The sequence below is a fragment of the Anarrhichthys ocellatus genome, unplaced genomic scaffold, assembly GCF_004355925.1.
Source record: "Anarrhichthys ocellatus isolate YVR2014 unplaced genomic scaffold, GSC_Weel_1.0 scaffold9, whole genome shotgun sequence".
Classification (NCBI taxonomy): Eukaryota; Metazoa; Chordata; class Actinopteri; order Perciformes; family Anarhichadidae; genus Anarrhichthys; species Anarrhichthys ocellatus.
The window spans coordinates 6056175-6076870 of NW_022280039.1; the positions used below are offsets into that span (position 1 = coordinate 6056175).

Here is a 20696-nt window from a genome sequence, read left to right on the forward strand (position 1 = left end):
GTGTATGTGAGACAAAAAAGGGAGCTTGTGATTGGTTAACAGCGATGGATATTGTCATAGTTACCAAAGGGGTATGAACGGTTTGAAGCCCCGGACCTCCGTTTTCTTCTTCAACCGTTATCGCTCTTAAAAACCAGACCGTGTTGTCGGGTTTACAAACTGCCTTTGATTTCTCTGAGGATAAGGGTGATAATGATGTTCATAATTGAACTATTACTAATTGTATTCTATTATTGTATAGTTTACTTGTATCGAGCGTGAAGTACACCCAGCAACGCAACTAATGTCCAGCGTGTGGCGCTAGTGCGACTCTCCGGGCGGTAGAGAGACTTCTGTTGACGGAAGTTCCCACGGAAGAAGAGACGAGCTGCGATGGTGCGAGTGAAGTCCAGGTAAAATGTGCTCCTCGTGTACTGTTTGTTCACAATGGGTGTGTGTTCACAGTTTGTTTCTTTGGTTGCTAGGTATTTACTGTGCGAAATCAACGTTCAAGACAGGAGCTGCTTGTTGCTGCTGGATGACCGAGCTGTTGCATTGGCAGTGAAGGCAGCGGTGGCCCGCACACACGGGGACTATGGGGCGGCTCTCTGCAGCAGCAGGTTCTCTGGTAAGCAGTGGTTAGACGTGTGTAAAGTACAAAAATCACAATCAAGTAAAAATCCCGCGTTTTAATTAACATTAAACACATATAACCAGATAATATAGTCCTCACGTTACGTAAATTGTAACAACTAAAAGTACTTGTGCAGCAGAATGGGCCCATTCTGTGTTATGATTACATTTTTGCTTTCTTTTTAAGCTGAATTTGTTTACAATTTCTGTTGCATGAGCATGTTGACAACATGTCCATGTTGGCCATTGTGTCTGGCCATTTTAGCTTTTTTTACACTGTTATGTAGTTTAATCTCGGATAATTCATCAAATTTTATAAACTAACAGATTAAAATCTTAAAGTGCAGAGTAAGTAGTACCAAAACTGTCAAATAGATGAAGTGGAGTAAAAACTTTACTATTCACCTGTGAAATTTGGTGAAGTAGCATCAATGGCGAGTAAAGTACACAAATTCTTGTCATCCACAACTACATTTTAGATACACGAAGATGGCTTTAGTGCTGAAGTAATATCATTCAGTTTAGGTTTCCTGGAAACACGCTAGATGCAGGGTATGTTTAGATGCATTGACATGAGAATGTTAAGTATTCCCCCAGCCCTTCAACTCAGTGTTAACTGAGCTCTCACTGTTCTTTTCTTTTGTTTCTTTTCAGTGAAATATCTGAATGCTCATACTGGAATAGTATTCCTGCGTTTCCCCAAAATGTGTTACAAACTCCTCTGGTCTGCATTGCCTTTCATTACCTGTATTGAAACTCGTGGGCAGAAAATCTCATGTTTTCTGAACTGTTTGCATGTGGGAGGTGAGAAAAACATCAACACACATCCCATAATGAATCAGACATACCCTTTGACAATCTTGAATATGAATTGGACACTAATTAAAGATGTATGGTTTTTTTCAGGAACAATTAGAACATGTCAGAAGTTTCTGATCCGATACAACACCCAGCAGCTCCATCGAATGCTACCTAAATGTAAAAATGAAGGTATGGAATTCAATTGCATCATTCATACTGAACTCTGCAATATGTGGTCCATTTATTTATTCATCTATTCATTGAATTAGAATCTGTCTTACAGGATGTATAGAAACATTTCACTTAACCTAAGGTCCTTTTGAATTTTGTATTGCAGTCTTTAGTTTCTTGAGACAACAGCATTGAAAACAATACTTTGATCACAAGATGGATGTAAGAAAAATGGCATTTGACTGCTTCTTCCTCTTTCATTTGTAGAAGAAAAACAACAGATACGGAAATCAATTCTGAACTGCACTCTTACAAGAGGAAACAGGGAAGAATTTGAAGATTCAGAGAGTGAGGAAGATGAAGAAGAGTGACTTCACAGCATACAGTAAAGGGCGGCATTCAGTTTTTGTTTTACGGGACTGAAATCAAGCATTTGAAGAAATGCATACCCAACTCTGTGGAAATATGGTTCATACTGCAGCTGCTCAGAGCTCTTGTTTGTAAAGAAAACTGACTGACTGTATGCTTGTCTTCAATAGAGGGACACATTAGATATGTTTGGCACATTAATTGTTTGGGTTGGCAGAATGGCCTGAGTCCAGTGTCCTAATTCTGAAAAAAGCGTTTTCATGTTTCAATGAAATATTTTGTATTTATACTGTTTTATGGTCATGCTTATTTTGTTTACAAATTAAAACACTGTTTTTGAATACACTGGTTTTGTCCTTGGTGTCCTAAAAATTCTTTTGTACACACCCAAACATTCACAAAATTAGTGTTAAACAGTTGGTAAATTATTTAGTTTAAGATGCAAAAATGTCTACATTCTATCGATATCAGCCTACATAGCATAACCTTTAACAATACTGCGCCATACCGTGTCAGGGTGTTGATTACTTAACCCGTTTATCACCTAAAACCATAGACTGTATATAAGAAGTCTAAAAACCTGTTACGTTGATACATAGCCAACAAAGCTTCTTCGACTACATTTCCCATAATGCTTAGTTCAGACTACTAAACAGATTTGCAAGCGGCACAAGAAACATCCGGGTCTCTCAGGATCCCGTTTGGCGACCAGTCGCCATTAGTGCAAGCCCGTTGTAACGGACATATTTTTTTGGTTAAAATCTCTAAATTGACTCTTTTTCCAGCTTTTGGAAAACATTTAACGTCTTGTTAAGGGCATTTTGATTTCCTTAACAAGTAAAAGCCTTAAATTCGGGGGTCCTGGCCCCGCGTGGCGAGCTTTCGTCCTCTACCAACAGCCTTCATAAATTGAGACGCCGAAATCGTGTCTCTTATTTTTTTTTCCTTGTTTTATAGTCAAGATGTCACCGTGATGGAGTCTCCGTGTTTGACAGAAATGAACCAGGGCCTTCGTCGCCTGACCCGCACTCACTACTGCCCGATTTCCCCTTTTGTTTTTCCGTTTGATGTTAGAGAGCTCGGTGGCTCTCTACCCGCAGCTCTGCCCCAGAACCGCTCACTGCACGGAGACAAACATGGAGAAAACCCCCAACAGCAGCACCAACACCAAGGTTCCGCCCCGTTCCAGCTCCACAGGCCCAACATCGGCCGACTCTAAACCCAAAACAGGTGAAAAGACCTCGGTGCACAACACAACCGTCGCTCGAAGTTGTCAAACATGGTGTACTCTCAGCTAAACAGTCTTTGCCTTATGGCCTGCTGGGGCCTAGCAGTAGCGCAGAGGTTGTTTATCTGGTACGGATGACGTCGTTGTCAAACATTTAGCCCTCTCACAGTCAGAACTGTAACGTTATCTAATACTTGCACACAACACTATATATGTAATACCCGTTGCCCTGTATTTATGCACCGCAGTTGGATGCAGAGACACATTTTAACAATCAACTTTTGCAAAAAGAAAGTTGTACCTTGAACAATTTCTTTATTTTATTTACACAACAATCGATGAAGTGACTTAATGTTTGCACCTTTTTTTTGTATTGCATAATTCGTCATGCACATATTTTGTGTACAGCTAATATATGTTTCCTAAAGATGTGTGGAAGTTGTTCATGGCATCAATAAATGTTAAACACCACACTTTGAAGCTGGACAATCGGTAACCTAAAGAGGCTGCCCCTTTTTATTTTAGTGGTCAGTTCTGTAGTGTGCTGTATGTGGGTTGCATACAAGGATTTCCTCAGCTGGAGTGACAGTTTACGGAAGGCCTTATTGTAACCCATAGCACTAATGATAGATGTAATTACAAATGTTTACATGGCTACATGAAACTAGGTTACAAAGCCCCCCATATTACTTTCTTTTTTCCTCCAGGACTTTCTGGTTAACATCTTTAAAATCAGGCACTAGCAAAATATATATGTTATATTGAAGGATAATATTTCTGTTTGTGTTGCTTATACCTTTTTTTTTTTTTTCAGAAGGTAAAAATAATGGAGGCTCCAAGCGCTACGGGCGCAAGCGCGAGCCCTCCCTTCCTAAAAGTGAAAGTTTTCAAGGCTCTCGCCACACCAATTCACAGAAAAGCAAGAATTTTGACAAGAGACCCCCTCAGAGAGGTGGAGCGCGACAGTATGGAGTTACAGGCGGAGGACGACGGGAGGAGGTTGGTATTCCTAATGGATCATCCTTTAAAGAAGAAAAAACATTATCTTATATATTTGAAAAAAATGTCAGCAGCTCAAACATGCGTTACAGATTCTTCTCCACTTCTGCTTCTCCAGGTAGCAGAGACACGCCGGGCCGAGTTTAGCCCGGCTCAATTTGCTGGACCGAAAAAAATAAGCCTCAACCACCTGTTGAACTTCACCTTTGAACCCCGCGGAGGTAGCGGTGGCATCGGAGATGGAGGCCACTCCGGTTGGGGCCGCCGAAACAAATGGGGCCACAAGCACAAGCCCTTCAACAAGGAGCTGTTTCTGCAGGCCAAGTAAGCAACCCCTCCGTACCCAACATGAAACAGATGTGGCAAACAGATGTGCGAGTTAACACACTTTGTGTGTTTTAGTTGCCAGTTTGTGGTGACTGATGACCAGGACTACAAGGCTCACTTCACTGATCCAGACACTCTGGTCAACTGGGACTGTGTGGAGCAAGTGGTGAGTGCCTGTTATCTGTTGAACTGTGCTACCAGTACGTGTGTATAAGTAATAAAGCCCACATTCATTTACATACTAATGCACGTAATCACAATCCGCTTGTGTTCGTCTACAGCGCATCTACAGCCACGAGGTGCCGTCTTGCCCCATCTGCCTCTACCCTCCTTTGTCAGCCCGCATCACCCGTTGTGGACACATCTTCTGCTGGCCGTGCATGCTGCACTACCTGTCTCTTGGTGACAAGAGCTGGTCCAAGTGCCCAATCTGCTATGAGGAAGTTCACACCGCTGACCTGAAGAGGTAAATAAGAAATGAATAAAGCCCTGTAGGCTAACTCTGAGGTCAAAGAAAGCAGTAGGAGAGGAGTACATCTTTCTCTTAACAAGGAAAACAATAAAGCCTTCACATAGAGGCAGATTAATTTGACTTTATTTTGGTTTGGTTGAGTTTCTTTGACAGTTACTCTTAACAATTGGTTCCTTTTTGGCAGTGTGGTTGCGATGGAGACCAGGCAGTATGTGGCTGGAGATGTGATCACCATGCGCCTGATGCAGAGGGAAAAGGGTGCTCTGGTGGCCATGCCTAGCTCTCAGTGGGAGAAGGTGGAGGAGCCTGTTCGCTTTGGTGGTGAGACACAGGGGCATCTTTTATGAAAGAGTCTTAATTTCCTCTAAGCATCATAGTCTTCAAAATGATTTTATATGGCTCACAGTAATTCTATAGCACCTTCTACATACAGACTTTTTATGTCCTTGAAGTTGGGTTATGTTGTTGGAAGATTCACTACTCAATTTTGAATGTTGTTTTCTAGATACGTGTCTTAGCCCGTACTCCAAGCTGCTGCTGACCTCCGCGATGCAGGTTCTGAGCTTGGTGGCAGAGGAGAAGGATGTCCTGCAGGCTCAACTCAGCCAGGAGGGGGACGCCCAATGCTGTTTCATCCAAAGCGCCCTGTGTCTTTTGCAGGTAACTGAAGCTATACGCCTCTCTGTGACCCCACACAATTCGGTTTTGTTTGTCTGCAGTCAAAAATGAACCAATAGGTTGTACATGGTTAACAAAAAATCACAGTATGAAATGAGTACATTCAAAATATATAAATGCATGAAAAACAATGATAATGTCTAACAAGTAGGTTTTGGCTATGCCACTCAATGCATGTTTCTCTTGCGTGTTTCCAGGTGAAATATGAAACTTACTTTATGACTAAAACTATACATACCTGTACACTGACATTTACCTCTCTAACTGTGTGTCTTTATGTTTTAGGAGCGGGAGGAAATGCTGCTGAAGCAGCAGAAGGCAAATGTCAGAGACAGTTTTGATCTGTCCTCTCTGACTCTAGAAGAAACTTCTCCTGTGGAGGAAGTGGTCACTACCATCAGCAGCACCAAGGTGAGTCTAAAAATGCATATTTTAAACATTCTTGTTTGACTATATTTTATCTATTGGTGACAGGATCAAATGATCTTACTTGCATATTCTCCCCCGATGCCGTAGCTTCTACTTCTATTATATGGTGGTATGCTACTGATTTGTAAGAGATGTCTGTCTTTCCTTTGGTAGCCTGTGCTGCAGTACTCCTCTGCATTTGATGATGAGGTGGCTGAGGTCCCAGATGTGACAGAGGAAGCCACTGCAGAGCTGCCAGGCTTCCCTGAAAGTATTTTGGAGAGTGTGCTTGAGGAGCCTCCAGAGTCTATGATGGGTGCAGCCCCAGAGCCCCAACCTGAGGAGGAGAGCCGTGCCAGCAAGGCCGAGTCAGGCCGCCCTTCAGCCAGCGTGGTGCACGGACCCTACTACTATTTCTACCAAGGTGCTTAATTCCCTGCTCTAAACATAACTGGACAATCTTGTACATAGTAATTGAAACAAAGTTATGGAGTCTGACCATGAAAAGGTGCAGGAACTAGTTTGTCTTGGCTGTAGGTTTGTATTTTAAGTTTCAGTGTTGACGTTTCTTTTTGTCTTTTCTTTCCTTTCACATGCGTCCGTCCAGCTGATGACTGCCAGCAGATGTTCCTGCATCCTGTGAATGTACGCTGTCTGTTGCGTGAATACGGCAGCTTGGAGGCCAGTCCTGACTCCATCACTGCCACAGTGGTGGAGATAGTGGGACACACAGTCACTGAGGTCAGCAAAACAAAGAAACACAAATCAGATGCCATTCCGATCATTTTTGGTTTAGCTTTTTCAGCAGATAGAGGGATGGGTGTTTTCAAGTTTTAGGCAGTATTTCTTCTCCCCAAAAGCTGATTTTACAATCTTCTACTATAACCTGCATACGTTACAACTTTAACTCTTTGAAAATGGCAACCCAATTTATTGCTTCAGCTGACTTTTCATACATGGCTCTGTTACAGGACATCCGTCGCCGGCATCGCTATCTGGCACATCTGCCACTCACATGTGAGTTCAGCATCTGTGAGTTAGCCCTTCAGCCGCCAATCCTGTCCAAAGAAACTTTGGACACATTTGCAGGTTAGAACACTTTGCCTTTTCTCAGAATGTGAATTTACAGTTGTAGCAAGGAGATTTTTTTATTGTACCTGTTGATTGTATATATTTTCCTGCAAACTACTAGATGACTTGGAGAAGAGAAAGCACCTGAGGCAGAAGAAAGCAAGGGATGAGAAGCGCAGAGAGAAGCGAATTGAAATTGAGGAGAACAGGAAGCAGGGTAAATGTAAGTACAGCAGTTCAGGTCACAAGAGGAAAATCACGCTTCCAGAAAGAATGTACACACATCTGAGAGATATTGGACTGAGGTTTGTAACTGTACTTGCATTCATATGTTCCCCAGATCCAGAGGTGCATATTGGATTAGAGAACCTTCACCATTTCCCAGCATTTGGATCTCCTCCTCACAACAGCAGCCACCCAATGCAGCCTGACTTCACCTTTGCCCCCTCTTCACCTCTCAGCTGCAGTCCTTCCTCTGGTGAGAGAAGCTCCTTTCTCTGCACTTTATTGTTCCTTTCTATAAATGTAATCTCTGCCTGTTCATGGCTCATGCTTAAGCAGTTGAACGTTGTGAGATGAGCGTTCCTTTTGTTGTTTTTAGATGGGATGATATTCCCAAATCTGAATGGGCAAAGCTCTTCACCCATTGTGGGTAGTGTCGAGGATGACTCCCACTGCATGTCCTTTGCACAGGTGTGTATGGCAAACACACAAACAGCAACATAATGAATTGAGACTGCCTTTGTCATAAGGCAAATGCATCACGTAACTGAAGGGCTTATATTTTATAACATAACTTGTATACTTGACATGTTCCCGTGTCCTAGATGCTAAGAGATGGGAAAGCCAGAGGTGATGCTGGGCCCAGGATCACTCCAAAGACGGGTAGTGCACGATTGTAGATGCTGATGTGACTAGAATATGTAATGTTACAATTCTAATAACAAAAAATAAATTTAGTACGATTCAGAAACTTGCCATACTCTAATGTGTGCTGTACGTTTAATAATAAGTTGAGTGTCGCCTTCTGATATCTCATGACTCATGTATCATTAAAGTAATTCTGATAAAATGCTTCACTTGTGAAATGGTCTGTTAGACTACTACACCACAACACATTACTATATTCATAGTTTGCTCTGTACTTGTGTCAGTTGGTACTACGAGTAGCATGTAAGGATAGGTGTGGGGGAAATAAGTGGAGCTCTGTGTATGATTGTGTATTTCCTGTAAAGCCTGTTTTTTTACGGCTGTTTATCAGTGTAACTCCCTGAAGGCTTCCTGAAGTCACTATTGTGTCTTGTGTGCCATACAGATAAACTGCTAGCTCCCCCAGCAGCAGACAGCGATGGAGAGAGCGACGGGTCGGACCGCGTCCCTGTGCCCAGCTTCCAGAACTCCTTCAGCCAGGCTTTTGAGAAGGCGCTTCTGCAGCTGGACAGCGGTGCAGCTGGTCCTCCACAACCTGTGGTTGACCCAGGTCTGGCATCTACGAATGAACTGTATCAAGTACATTTAATTTAGATATTTCTAAAACTAAATTGTTTGTTTTAAGACTTATCCCACTCATCCCCGGTGTCTTGTCTTTCAGATGAGAAAGGTGGAAAGAAGAAGAAGAAAAAGCAGAAACTTCTGTTCAGCACATCCATGGTTCACACAAAGTAGACAACACTGAAGTTAATTTCATCACATTGTTTCTTGAGTTGATCTTCCCGCTGTTTTTACTGCCATGCAGATATTTCTTGGAAAAAGGTTTTAGGAGGTCGCCAAAGTATACTCTGCTTTCGGTCATTGTTTGTGGGCTTGATCCATTGTTTGGGTGGCATTCCATCAGTTTCATATACCTTTATTTTTCATTGTGAAACTAAGTCAAAGCTTTGCTACAACCTCCTGGTACACTGCAAGCCTGATGGATAACATTTTGTTGAGATGCTATGCAAAGCTGGGATTTAACAAGCTGCTGGTTCACATTAGGTGCGCTTTAGACTTTTAATGGCTTGTATCACAGTGGTTGCTGTGTGATGTCCAACTTTCCTGAAGTTTGACCCTGAGCATCTAGGATCCATGAGTAATATTGATAAGATCTTTATAGGTGCTTAATATTAGAGTAGCAGTCAGCCAGCTGCAGGCACGTTGCACCTTTTTAAATCTTTTCCAAGATACTCAGTGCTCCGGCATCAGTGTTGAACTTCAGCTTTGAATAAATGGAAACCAGTACATTTCAGTGTTTATCACAGGTAATAATTTGGAGTAGTACTTCATCACCCTTCTAGGGGATAGCTTTTGGGTTTGAGATCAATGCCCTGGGATTTTGTTCCAATACCATTGCGAGGAAGCAAAAACGCAGTATTGTATTGAAGAGATTAGATCTGTTGGTTCAGCAGAACTCCGGTATATATCCTGCATGGTTAAACCATAACTATGCACTTTCTTCTCATTCAGTTTCTCCTCTGTGTTATCTTCTGTTGTAGAAGGTTTACTTACTTTTAACATTACTCCCCCAGTTTAATTTCAGTGTTGAACATGTGTGAAGTTTAAACTGACATTTAAAGAATGCTTTTGAAACCTGGAGAGAAGGGGATTGATTTTGTTTTGTTTGAGGGTTCTTTAAGTCACCTTTAATTTTGAGCAAGTTTAAAGACTAGTGAACAAAACTAGTCTGTTGAAATGAATAAAAAAATGATGCACAAAGAACTGACTGTTTTGTGTGGCTATTAGCCAATAAAGGATAATTTTTGGTAAGATCAAACACTATAGAAACTACCACTAGAAATCACCATTAAATTGGCTGCCACAATTTGTATGCAGTGTTTAGTTCTGTCCACATGAGGGCAGTCCAGGCAAGCCTGATGTTTATACAATCTATTTATCACAGCTGCAGAGTCAATGTTTTTATTACATGATTGGTTAATGCAAAGCTAGGAGCGAGGTCAGACTTTAATAACGTGCATAAGGCTATTAAAGGCTATTCAAATACATGAATGATGTGTTCATATGATAACAGGTCTCTTTATTCATGGAGGCGTTAGCCATTATTTTATTGTGTCCAACATTTTGAAACTGTCAGTCAGTCCCTATAGGTTTATTAATTAGTTGTTTTTTTTTTTAAATATATTGATTATTTCTACATAGCTGAGATGGGATAGCTCTCGCGCAATCACATTATCAAGCAGAAGAGTCAAGTTGTCCACATTCAGCCCGGAAGTCGGGGATTTACCTATAAAATACACGAGTTCCACTGAGGGTTCATAATAAGACATGTATATTAAATTAAACTCCGATGTATGGACATTTAGAAAAACTAATGTCCCTGTCCTTAAACCAAACTACTTATTTGGTTCCAATATTAGTTCAGTTTATGCTACGCTTTATTTTGAAAGTACTAACCGGAACACGCATGTCGTGCTGGTTCTCTTAACGCTGGTTTAGAGGCTAACCAGTCGGTCGGCTTGTTCAGCGCTGTCTAGTCGAGCCTGTCAACAACACTGCAACCTGAGACGGGATAGCCAGCCAGTGGGCTAGCTAAGTAAACCAGCTAAGTTAGCTACTCTGCTAGCACTTGTATCAACCAACTACTACGACTCGGAATTTATCCGCCTAAGTTTCAAAGATGTATTATGTTTGAAGTTGTTTCGACAAGAAAGAAGCAGCAGAACTGACTTTCCCATTTCGGTAAGTTGTCTCCAATTCGGATCAAACGGACAGGTTCAGTCAGTGTGTTTCCATTTTGCGAGTCCAGCTTCTTGAGTTGTTGGCTAACCGTTGCTAGCCAGCAAGCTGTTTGGTGCGGTTTATCTGTCCTCTTATTTTGAAGTCTGGTATTATTAGACGAGTTTGAACGCCGCGTGCATCTTTGTAACTCGGTATTTGAGCTTTAAAAGCACTCCTGTTCTGAGCAGGTTAACTCTGTCTTTTTCTGAATTGGACCTGGTACTATCCGTGAGACGAGGTACTTTAATTGTAGGTGAGCGGTCTGCACAGGAGGAAGGAAACTAACACTTGTTGCAAATTATAGACCGAGACAGACGAGGTTTTAATATGGACATAATATGCTGTATCATAAAATAATCAAATGAATGCAGCTTGTTTAATTAGTAAAAGTTGAATCACTACAAATTGTCTTAATTGATTGTCTTTGCACATTTACATTCATGCTTATTTGTGCTTGCTCCTGTTTTAGACTACAAGAAATGCCTAAAAACGTTACCTTGATCTTCTGGATCACGTCCTTTAGTGATACTAATACATATTACAAGCTATTTTAACTCTGCATCAAGTCTTCTTGCAGACAATTGAGATTATGAGATATATTTGTGAATTGTAATTTAAATCTTTGCTGTGTACACTATGTGAGAACTCACTCCCGAGAGATACTTCTTCTTTTAGTTGCTGGTAGGTAAGTTAACATGAAACAGTCTATTGTCTGTGTTAGATGTCCTTTGTATAACTGGCTGAACCAGGTCACTGACTAGATATCTTACTAGTAACACTCTGAGCACTACTCTCTTTCTGTGTGTGCTTCTTGCTAGAAATTAATGAAATGTCTTTGAATTTTGCTGCACCCACTTCTTAAAGTTACCTGCTAAATGTTTTACGTATTCAACATGAGTATGCATCTTGCTAGAAATAATACAGATATTGAACGTGTCGTTTGTGGCTTTCAGTATTATGTCCTTTGTAAAACTCTCGTATGTCTAAGGCTTTATAAGGCAGACACTCTCCTAATCCCTGCTGTGCTGCTCGACCCACCATCACAGGGAATGTTCAGCATTCCATTTTAGCGAAGGTGTTTCCTGTCAACATCTAAAGTTCAACTTTTCAATCTCTGCTAGGCGAGCTGAAGTCGGTGTGTTTGATCAGTATCATTCCTTTTCCTTCCATTTCTTCCTTTTAGATACAGTGCATCTAAACATGTTATCAGCACCTACATAGTTAAAACATATCAGTTGATGTACGTAAAATGAGAAGTGTGTGAGTGATTGCCGGTGAGCAGTGATGGAGCAAATAATAAAAGTAGAAGAACAGGAAAATCTAAACATAGAGCAGCATTGCGTCAATGATTTCCCTCGTGCATTCTGTTGTTTTTAATGTCTGTTAATATGTCATCAGCTCAAAAGTAAGGGTGTGACGATGTTGACTCACGTCTCTGTCAGTGTAAACATCATCATCTCTTTGCTTCTGTACGCGGGCGTGAGAACACCGCAGTGAAGAAGTGTGTGGAATTGGACAGCCCTGTAGCAGCTCTGCTGTGATTTTTGTTTTCCACAGCCTCAATCACAGCAGTCCTGACTAGAGAACGTGTGCTCTATTGACACAAGAGTGTGTTCTTCTCAGGCTTCTCCACATTCTTCCTCCTGTGTGATATGACATCGCTGTTTGGTTACAACAAAAGCCAGAGCTCTACAGCAGACGCTTGACATCTGGTCAGGTAAGATATTCTGGGATTTACCTCACAGCAGTTGGTCATTTTTCCTGTTGCTGGTCGGTATAGTGAAGTATCTCAACACAACAACATGTGGAAAACATTACCGGATGTGAAGAGGGAGTCTCTTAAAGGGCTAACGCAGAAGTGCTTGAGTTGTAATGTTTTTCTATCGTCGTCTTCACTATAGAAACGACTGATAAAACTCATTATCATCATAGTGAGTCAGATGATCTCCAGTTATCTCATATTTTATCACTATGTCTCCTTTTTAGAAGAGTCCGTTCAAGATAAACATGTGAACGTTTATTAGGGGAGGAGCTGGATCTTAAATGGCAATCTGGTGTGAGTTTGCAGTGGAATCCCCCATTCACTGTCTAAGCCTGATTTGCCTGTGTGACAACATGAAAACGAAAACAATGCCGTTGTGTAGCTCCTCCCCCTGTGTCAGGATCCACCTTTTTAAAGGTACACTGATCACTACTACACCAGTAATTCAGCTTGGCAATGCACGCAAGTCAATCAGAGGCAATACATTTACTCATCCCAGCCAAAGCAGTGTGACAGTGAACCAGCATGCTCAATACCAGAACCCTGAAACTGAAGCAGACATCATTGATTGTTATTACTTACGCCTGTGCTTTTCCTAATGAGACCTGTCAAGATGTTTCATGAAAAAGGTCTATCAATGTGACAAACAGCTGTCGACATGCGTTTTTAATCACCTAGAGTGACCTATAACCTTTCTCACTGCGCTGCAGTGTGAGGCACTCCCAAGACAAAGTCCACAGTAGTGGCTAGATGGAGTGAGTGCTATGAAGCTAATAATGAGTTGGATTTAGCATGATGCAGTGCTGTGGTATTACATCAATATAGAAATGACCATAGATGGATCTTTTTTTGTTACTTTGATCTTTTTTTTTTCCTTTTTAAAGGTGCTGTTCAAGAGGATGGCTGCTCAGGTAGAGGTCCAGACTGGGGAGGTAGGGAGGCCAGTGGTTGGAGGACGACTTCACCTGAGTCCTTTGACTGACTCCAGCAATAAGAGCCTCATCGAGATCCCCTCCATCAACCAGTCCCTTATTATCACCCCAGAACCTAACAAACCTGTCCCAGGCCCCAAGCCACGGCTCACTCCCAAACCTTTTGCTCTGGAGAGGAACCCCACTGTTAAGCCTATACTTGCTCCTAAGCCCCAAACCAAGCCCCGGCCAGAGTCCACTCGCCTTGCTGGATTCAAACCAGAGCCTCCATGCATTCCAAAACCTCAGCAACCAGTTGCCACTGGCAAACCCAGGCTAGTGTCAACCAACCCCAACCGACCCACCCCTACCTTTTTTAGAACAACTAATAAGTTCAACACTGGACAAACAACCAAGCCGATAGTCCAGCCATTTACACCGGTCCCTCCTCTTGACCTGGGAGACCCCAGCAAACCCAGTCTTCCTTTAACAGCAGAGAGGCAGAGACTTGGTTCATCAAGCTTGGTCTATTCCAAGAGCCTTAAACAACTTCCACCAGCAGTTTGGGCTGGAACCACTAAAAATCAAGACGAGACAGACCAGATGTCATCCAGCACAGAGGGGTCCTCCATGACCAGAGCCAAGTCCGTGGGTTTTCTCGCTCAGGTAGGGCAGGAGGAAGAAGAAAAGGAAAAAGAAAACCCAGAGGCAGCAGTGCAACTGCGGCCGAAACCCAGAGGATCCAGGCCCAGGCCTGTGTCAGCCATTTTCCTTGACAGTCCGACCAAGACGGAGACGCCAGTTCCTGCCCTTCGCTGGGCCAGACGACCACTTTCAGCTGATCTCACGGCCAAGTTTGAGTCTATCGGTCTGTCTCTGCACCGTAAAACTCCCAAGGAAGATACTAAGGAAAACACTCCAGAGGAGAAGGGCCCGGCGCAGAATAGAGAGCAGGAGAAAACACCGAAGAGTACCACACCACAAAGTACTGATGTTGTAAGTGACAGAAAGACTCTGAAAGAGACTGAAGAGGATAAGCGCACAGTTAGCATCAAGTCCCGAATCAGTCTCCTCCTCGATTCATCCTCCTCTCCTGGGACGGGTGTCACAGACCAAGGGTCGGATCTTCACTCTCCAGTGCAGCCGGTCCCTGAAAGCGAACCACCGGTGGGTGTCAAAAAGCTCATCAAGCAGCTGACCGAGGACCCATCACCAACTCAGAGCCCTGTTATGAAAACAGCACCGAAGCCCCGCCCCCTGCCCCTCGACCTGACTAAAAGGTAAGATCTGCTCTTTATAGGCTCGTTTGAGATGAGCCAGTTGAGATGCGCCGATCGCCGCACAATGCATGCCGGTTAGATTTGTGCCCGACTTGCTCTGACGTCATCCACACGTGGGCAACGATAACCTCACGAGATCGAGGTGGCCACAGTTTTTAGAGCCAGGCGCCGCAGTTGCTCTCCACTGCCTGCAAGACCCAATGCATGATGGGAAACGCCTGGCTGTCAACTGATAAAACAGCTGATTACGTTGTGTAGAACATTTTTATGTGTAATTGTAATATTTAACTCTAGATTGTTGGCTATTAGTCTCATGTTGTGCAACGAAGGTTTAATCTAAAAACATCTTGTGTGATTGTTAATAATAAAGTTTATTTATATAACATATCAAAACAAGCATCAAAGTGTTTCACAGGCATAAAAAGAACAAAAGATTGAACACAATGCAGATACACGCATTTGCACAGAAATATATATTTACAAATCCAAACGAGGTCTGTAAACTACAAGTAGCCTACAGATGGGATCTAACAGGATGTTACTGTTTCTGTGGCTTGCTGTATATTCTTTGAAGGCTGTTGGAAGCTGTCCGACTTCAGCAGTACTTTATCAACGCCCCCTGCTGCTGCCGCCGCCGCCTGATCTCGTCCACTTTCCAGGCAAAGCGCAGCTCATCTCAAATGAGCCTAATGTCTTTTAATGCCACAGCTTGCTTTTGTGGTGTGTGTCCACGAGTTCCATTGTCATGCATGGCTTTTGTGTTGTGTGATGCATGTTCATCAGGTTTGGATCCGAGAGGTCGCCAGAGCTTGGCAGCGTTTTCTTCAGTGAGGCGACAGACCACGATGAGATCAGCAAAGATCCTCAGAGGAGGGTAAGAAAGGGACTCGGCTTTGCAGGAACTGGTTTCTGTTGGGCTCAGTATATATTTTCACAGGAGAAGGAGAAACAGTGTTACAGCTTCGGGGAAAGTTTTCACATGGTATTTTCTAAACACAGTTACATTTTAGTGCGTTTCTTCTCGTGTCTTGCCAAAATAAAAACCTTGGCAAATAGCAGAGAGAAAAATACGAAACCAAAATGGCACATGAGCACAGTACAGGTCTGAGAAGTAGATTAAACAAGATGGAAGTTGACAGGAGTTACACTGTGTGCCTTTGTACTTACTATTATAAGTTTATGCCTGAAATGGTAAACCATGGGGAAATACAACTTTAACAAAACTAGTGTTTCCATTTGCTGTGGACACCTGAGAGTGTTTAAAAGGAAATTTCCCAAGAGGAAATTGGACGTTGCAGCAAAACGACTTGTCACTACCATAGATGGACAAAGCTGTGAAACCTAATACAGGTGGCACAATAATTGTCCCCGGTGGCTGCTGGTTATGAAAGACACAGAGGAGATCACTGGGAAAAGCTCAACACAGAGGCTTTGATTGCCTCCTCTGCACCACACCCACTGTTATGAGGCTGACGTAGAACAATGGGGATACCATTACTACGCTGGCAGTTCTTCACTCAAAGCCTTTAAATCCTTTGAGGGCTGTATTTTCTACTGTTATGTTGTCAAGTCACATTTCTTTTGAAAGCTTTTATTTCTGTCAGATAATTCCACATTGGTTGGTTGTTATGACTGTTATCACTTAACAACTCTCAGCATATCTCTGAATTTCCTTAGAGTGAAGAGTCGGCCATCACCCCCAGTGACCAGAGGACATTTGTGGATCTGAAAGACTCCCAGGAGCAGCTCCAAAAGGCCTTCACGCCTGAAGGGCCCGAGGCTGGACAGGCATTTGGCGCCACTCCCGAGGAAAGTGATCCCCGGAGTGACGTACAGACGGTGAAAGCATCCTTGTTTGACAACGTTGTGGAGAGGCACAGTGTGCTGTTGGTGGAGGACGGCAAGCCTGTAAACAAGGCCAATGATTTGCTCAGCAGCCCGTCATTTAAGAGGGGAAATGGCGAGGATGAGGGAACTCTTTTCACTGCCACCTACAAAGAGCCTGCATCTCCATCAAGTCCTCTGAGGGTGTTGCATGCCTTTGACACTGTGCAGGCTGTGGAGAAGAGCAGGGCAGTGAGTGAGAACATCCCGTCAGCACAGTGGGAGGATAAGGCCATGACGCTACGCTCCAGGCGCTTAGAGGGGAGCCGGCCGGTGGCAGAGAGGACCGGATCAGCACCAGGCGAGCCAGCAGAACAGCAGCCTCGCTTTCTGAGAGTGGCCGCTTTGCATAAGTGGACCCCTACAGGTCTTGAGACAAGTGTGGAGAAAGGGATGCCAAAGGAATCACAAAGGGAAGGACAAGGGGCTTTGGATCAAGACGGGGACCGGCAGCGAGAAGCTGAACAGGAGGAAGTAGCTGCAGCTCCAAAACGTTTGAAAATGCTGCAGTCGGAAGAGCAGCCGAGACCCAGGGCCACCTACTTTGCTCTGACTGGACAAATACAGGAGCCAGTTTCTCCTGTCGATGCAGGAGCAAGCGTGAGGGACGTGACTGTGCCCTTTGACGACTTCTCTGTGAGGTCCGCGCCGGGCAGCTCACAAGGGAAGCTTCTTCCAATGAGGAGGAATCCATCTTTAGAGGAAGCTTTTGAAAAACACTCTCACAGTCAAGTTGAGGAGTTGAGGGCCCACATTTCAGAAAGAGCGAGAAGATCAACTTTCGATGGACAGGCAGCAGAGGAAATGATGGACGTTGAAAAGAAAAGAGAGTTACAAAAAGAGACAGAAAGACACATGGCAAAAATGAAAGAGCTTGAGGGGGAAAAACAGAGACGGCTGGAAATGGAGAAAGAAGCTCATTTAGAATTTGCACGAATGAAAGAGAGGGAGATGCAAAGGCAGAAAGCCTTTGAGAAGGAGAAACAGGAGTTTGAGGAGAAACGGCGTGCGCTGGAAAGGCAGAAACAGTTCGAGCTTGAACAGAGACAGAAACTGCAAGAAGTGGAGAGAGCGAGACTAAGAGAGCTTGAAAAAGAGAGGCAACTACCACTCGAGACAGAAAAACGACAAAAAATTGAGAGACAGAGAAAGATTGAAAGAGAGAAACTGCGGGAGCAGGAAATGGTGAGACAGCGGGAACAGGAGAGGCAAAGACAAAGGGAGGAAGAGAGGCAGAGAGAGCTGGACAAGGAAAGACAGCTGCTGGAAATCCAAAAGGAGAAACAGAAAATTGAAGAGCTGAAGAGAATTAAAGAGCTGGAAAGACTTCAACTCTTCGAGTTTGAAAAACAGAAGCAGAGGGAAAGGGAGACGCAGCAGCTGATGGAGCTCGAGAAGCAGAGGCTCAGAGAGAAGATGGAGAGAGAGGAGGCCGAGAAAATAAGACAGATGGCATTAGAACAGGAAATGTTGAGGATGAGAGAGATTGGTAAGGAAAGGGAAAGACAAAGGGAGATGGAAAAGGAGCTTCAGAAAGAGATGGAGAGAGACAAGCAGAGAGAGCTGCAGAGACAGAGACAGAGACAACTAGATATTGAGAGACAGGAATTGGAGAACCAGAGGCTGAGACAACGAGAACTGGAGAAGGAAAGGCAGAGGAAGGAGGTGTTGGAGAGAATGAAAGAGATGGAGAGAAGACAGCTCTTTGAGTTGGAGAAGCAAAAGCAGGCAGAGAGGGACAAACAGCAACTTGTGGAGCTGGAGAAACGCAGACGGAGGGAGAGTGTGGAAAGGGAGGAGGCGGAGAAAATGAGGCAGATAGCCAAGCAGCAAGAAGCAGAGAGGCAGCGACTAAAAGAGAGGCAGAAGAAAGAGGAACAGGAGAGGGCGAGGTTGGAGTCCTCACCTCTCAGGCCTCACGTGGTGGATCTGGACTCCATGTTCCGAAATAACTCATTTTCCAAAGCCACTTCTCAGCGCAGTGACCCGGCAATGCGATGGAAGGAGCCGTCCCTGAGAGCAGAAGAGTCTTACAAACCTTCCATCCTTGACATAGACTCCTTCACATCTCAAGTTCAGCCCTCCCCCAGTGAAGACTTGTTTCCTGTTTCTGGAATTCAGGGTGTAGACGCTGCATTTGGAGCTAGATCACAGCCGCATACACCCGACGTAGATGTTAGCTGGAGGTTGCCGCAACAGACTTCGGGTATCGCAAGCCCCGTATGGACCACGTCTCTTCAGGACCCGTGGGAGCTGCGGCCCGTCGACATGCCTGTGGACAAACCTATGGCTGAACCCAGAAAACGTACCAACAAACTCAGCCCAGAGCAGCTCCTCCTCAGGCAGGAGGAACGGCTCCTGGCTCCACAGAGGCCGTCCGGCAGCGCTCCTGAGGAGCAGATATGGCTCCCCAGAGAGCAACAGCCTCAAAACGGCAGGGGAGAGGTCCGGAGATCACAGGGGTCTCAGGTGAGTCAGATACATCCACGAAATACTGTTTCATACAGGCGGCAAACCTTCGTGTCTGAAAATGTATTCTTTCTAAGAGTCAGCAGGGGGCAACTCCTCTGGTGGCAAAACAAGGTCAGATTGTATAGAAGTGAGAAATTGACCATCACTTGATTTATTGCTTATTTTGATCATCTAAAAATGCTCCACCCTCTCATGTCACTTTTGATTGCAACAAACCAAGATGGCGACGGCCAAAATGCCAAACCGCAGGCTTTAAAACCCGTAGTCTAGAAACCAATGGGTGATGTCACGGTGACTACGTCCAAGTCTTAAATACAGTCGGTTCATGTGGAAATTGTTTTCATTTTGCACAAATGTAATCGCACTATGTTTAAATTAAATACAATATTGTTGAACATGATTATTGTAATATTGCAGAAAATGGTATTACTGCAATAATCCTGTAAGATTCACATCCTTTTGTAGATGTCTGAGATAAAACCGCGTGGGACCACGTGCACACAGTCGTAGCTCTTTTAACACACGTGCCATCATTCAATTATATTTCTGACCTGCTCACTGACTATACCCCCATCAGACGCCTCAGGTCTTCAGACAGTGGCTTTCTGGTTGTACCCAGAATAAGATCTAAAGCTGGTAAAGGTACCTTTAGTTCCTGTGGCCCTCTGGAATGTGTGCATGTGTGTAGATGGTGTGTGTCAGTCTGTGATTTTATTTTATTTATTGTTGCACTACTGTGTTGCATATGTGTGGTGTTTACTTGAATGCAATTAATTCATTAATTTTTTTTTTTCTTCTTTTAAATGTAAAGCACATTGAGTTTGTCTGGAATGAAATGTGCTCATTGAATACGTTGAAATCACAGAAAGCAGAACAGTTCAGAGAGAAAAGACTCATTCAATCTCTACAAATGTATATTCAGTTAACAAATAACAATTCATAGTTCTGAATATACTGGTCTTACTGAGCTGTGTCACCAGTGAGCAACTTATAGTTGGACAGAAAGGGCTGTTGTTCCAGCATTTCCATTTATTTCTTCTAACTAATATCATCTTCTGCCTTTAGATGCTGCTGAATACGAAATATAGATTTTTACAATTTACATAACATGTTTTAAATGTAAACATTCACATGTACACTAAATATTGCATGCCATTTTTTCTACAGACTTGTTTGAAGTAATCATAACATTGGTGTAAAGCAATATTAACATACAGTATATGCTGATTCTGTGTTAGTTAAGTCGTACGTCTGCACCTCGGGGGGGACTATGCTGTTTGGTGTGTGTCTGCTTGAGTGGTGGAAGAGTGACCACATGCATGCTCTCCCTCTCCCAGTTGTCCAAGATTACTTTGATACAGTTGTGCGTAATAAATATTCCACAAGTTATGAATACCTCTCAGAGATTCCCAATCCACAGCAGCATCCAGCATGGTAGCAAACATGTTCAAAGACATATGTTTACAAGGTGATATGATAGGAAGTTGACTCTGGTGTGTGTGTGTGTGTGTGTGTGTGTGTGTGTGTGTGTGTGTGTGTG

General features: G+C 43.5%; 3 protein-coding genes across 7 annotated transcripts in view; all 3 read left to right on the top strand.

Annotated features, from left to right (window-relative positions):
- Nucleotides 1-214: 214 nt before the first annotated feature.
- Nucleotides 215-2294, top strand: pop5 (POP5 homolog, ribonuclease P/MRP subunit). The gene is made up of 5 exons (XM_031849028.1): nt 215-392; nt 465-607; nt 1267-1416; nt 1519-1602; nt 1852-2294. The coding sequence occupies exons 1-5, from the start codon at nt 373-375 to the stop codon at nt 1953-1955; spliced, it is 501 nt and encodes a 166-aa protein (XP_031704888.1). The 5' UTR covers nt 215-372; the 3' UTR covers nt 1956-2294.
- Nucleotides 2295-2632: 338 nt separating this feature from the next.
- Nucleotides 2633-9827, top strand: rnf10 (ring finger protein 10). 2 transcript variants are annotated; one of them, XM_031849024.1, is made up of 17 exons: nt 2633-3183; nt 3996-4180; nt 4299-4504; nt 4583-4673; nt 4789-4973; nt 5164-5300; nt 5485-5639; nt 5943-6068; nt 6240-6489; nt 6673-6806; nt 7037-7154; nt 7258-7359; nt 7477-7614; nt 7738-7829; nt 7964-8021; nt 8452-8616; nt 8728-9827. In XM_031849024.1, the coding sequence occupies exons 1-17, from the start codon at nt 3021-3023 to the stop codon at nt 8799-8801; spliced, it is 2379 nt and encodes a 792-aa protein (XP_031704884.1). In that variant the 5' UTR covers nt 2633-3020; the 3' UTR covers nt 8802-9827. The 2 variants fall into 2 exon arrangements, with proteins under 2 accessions (XP_031704884.1, XP_031704885.1); XM_031849025.1 differs by lacking the exon at nt 8728-9827 and having other exon boundaries at nt 7964-8059; nt 8452-8467.
- Nucleotides 9828-9931: 104 nt separating this feature from the next.
- LOC116384403 (calponin homology domain-containing protein DDB_G0272472) overlaps nt 9932-20696 on the top strand; it is a 25546-nt gene continuing 14781 nt past the window's right edge. The window contains exons 1-5 of one of the 4 annotated variants that reach the window (XM_031849021.1): nt 9932-10808; nt 12405-12564; nt 13494-14800; nt 15584-15674; nt 16478-19153. In XM_031849021.1, coding sequence (XP_031704881.1) covers nt 13509-14800; nt 15584-15674; nt 16478-19153 — 4059 coding nt within the window. In that variant the 5' untranslated portion in view covers nt 9932-10808; nt 12405-12564; nt 13494-13508. The other 3 variants (XM_031849022.1, XM_031849023.1, XM_031849020.1) reach the window with 3 other exon arrangements.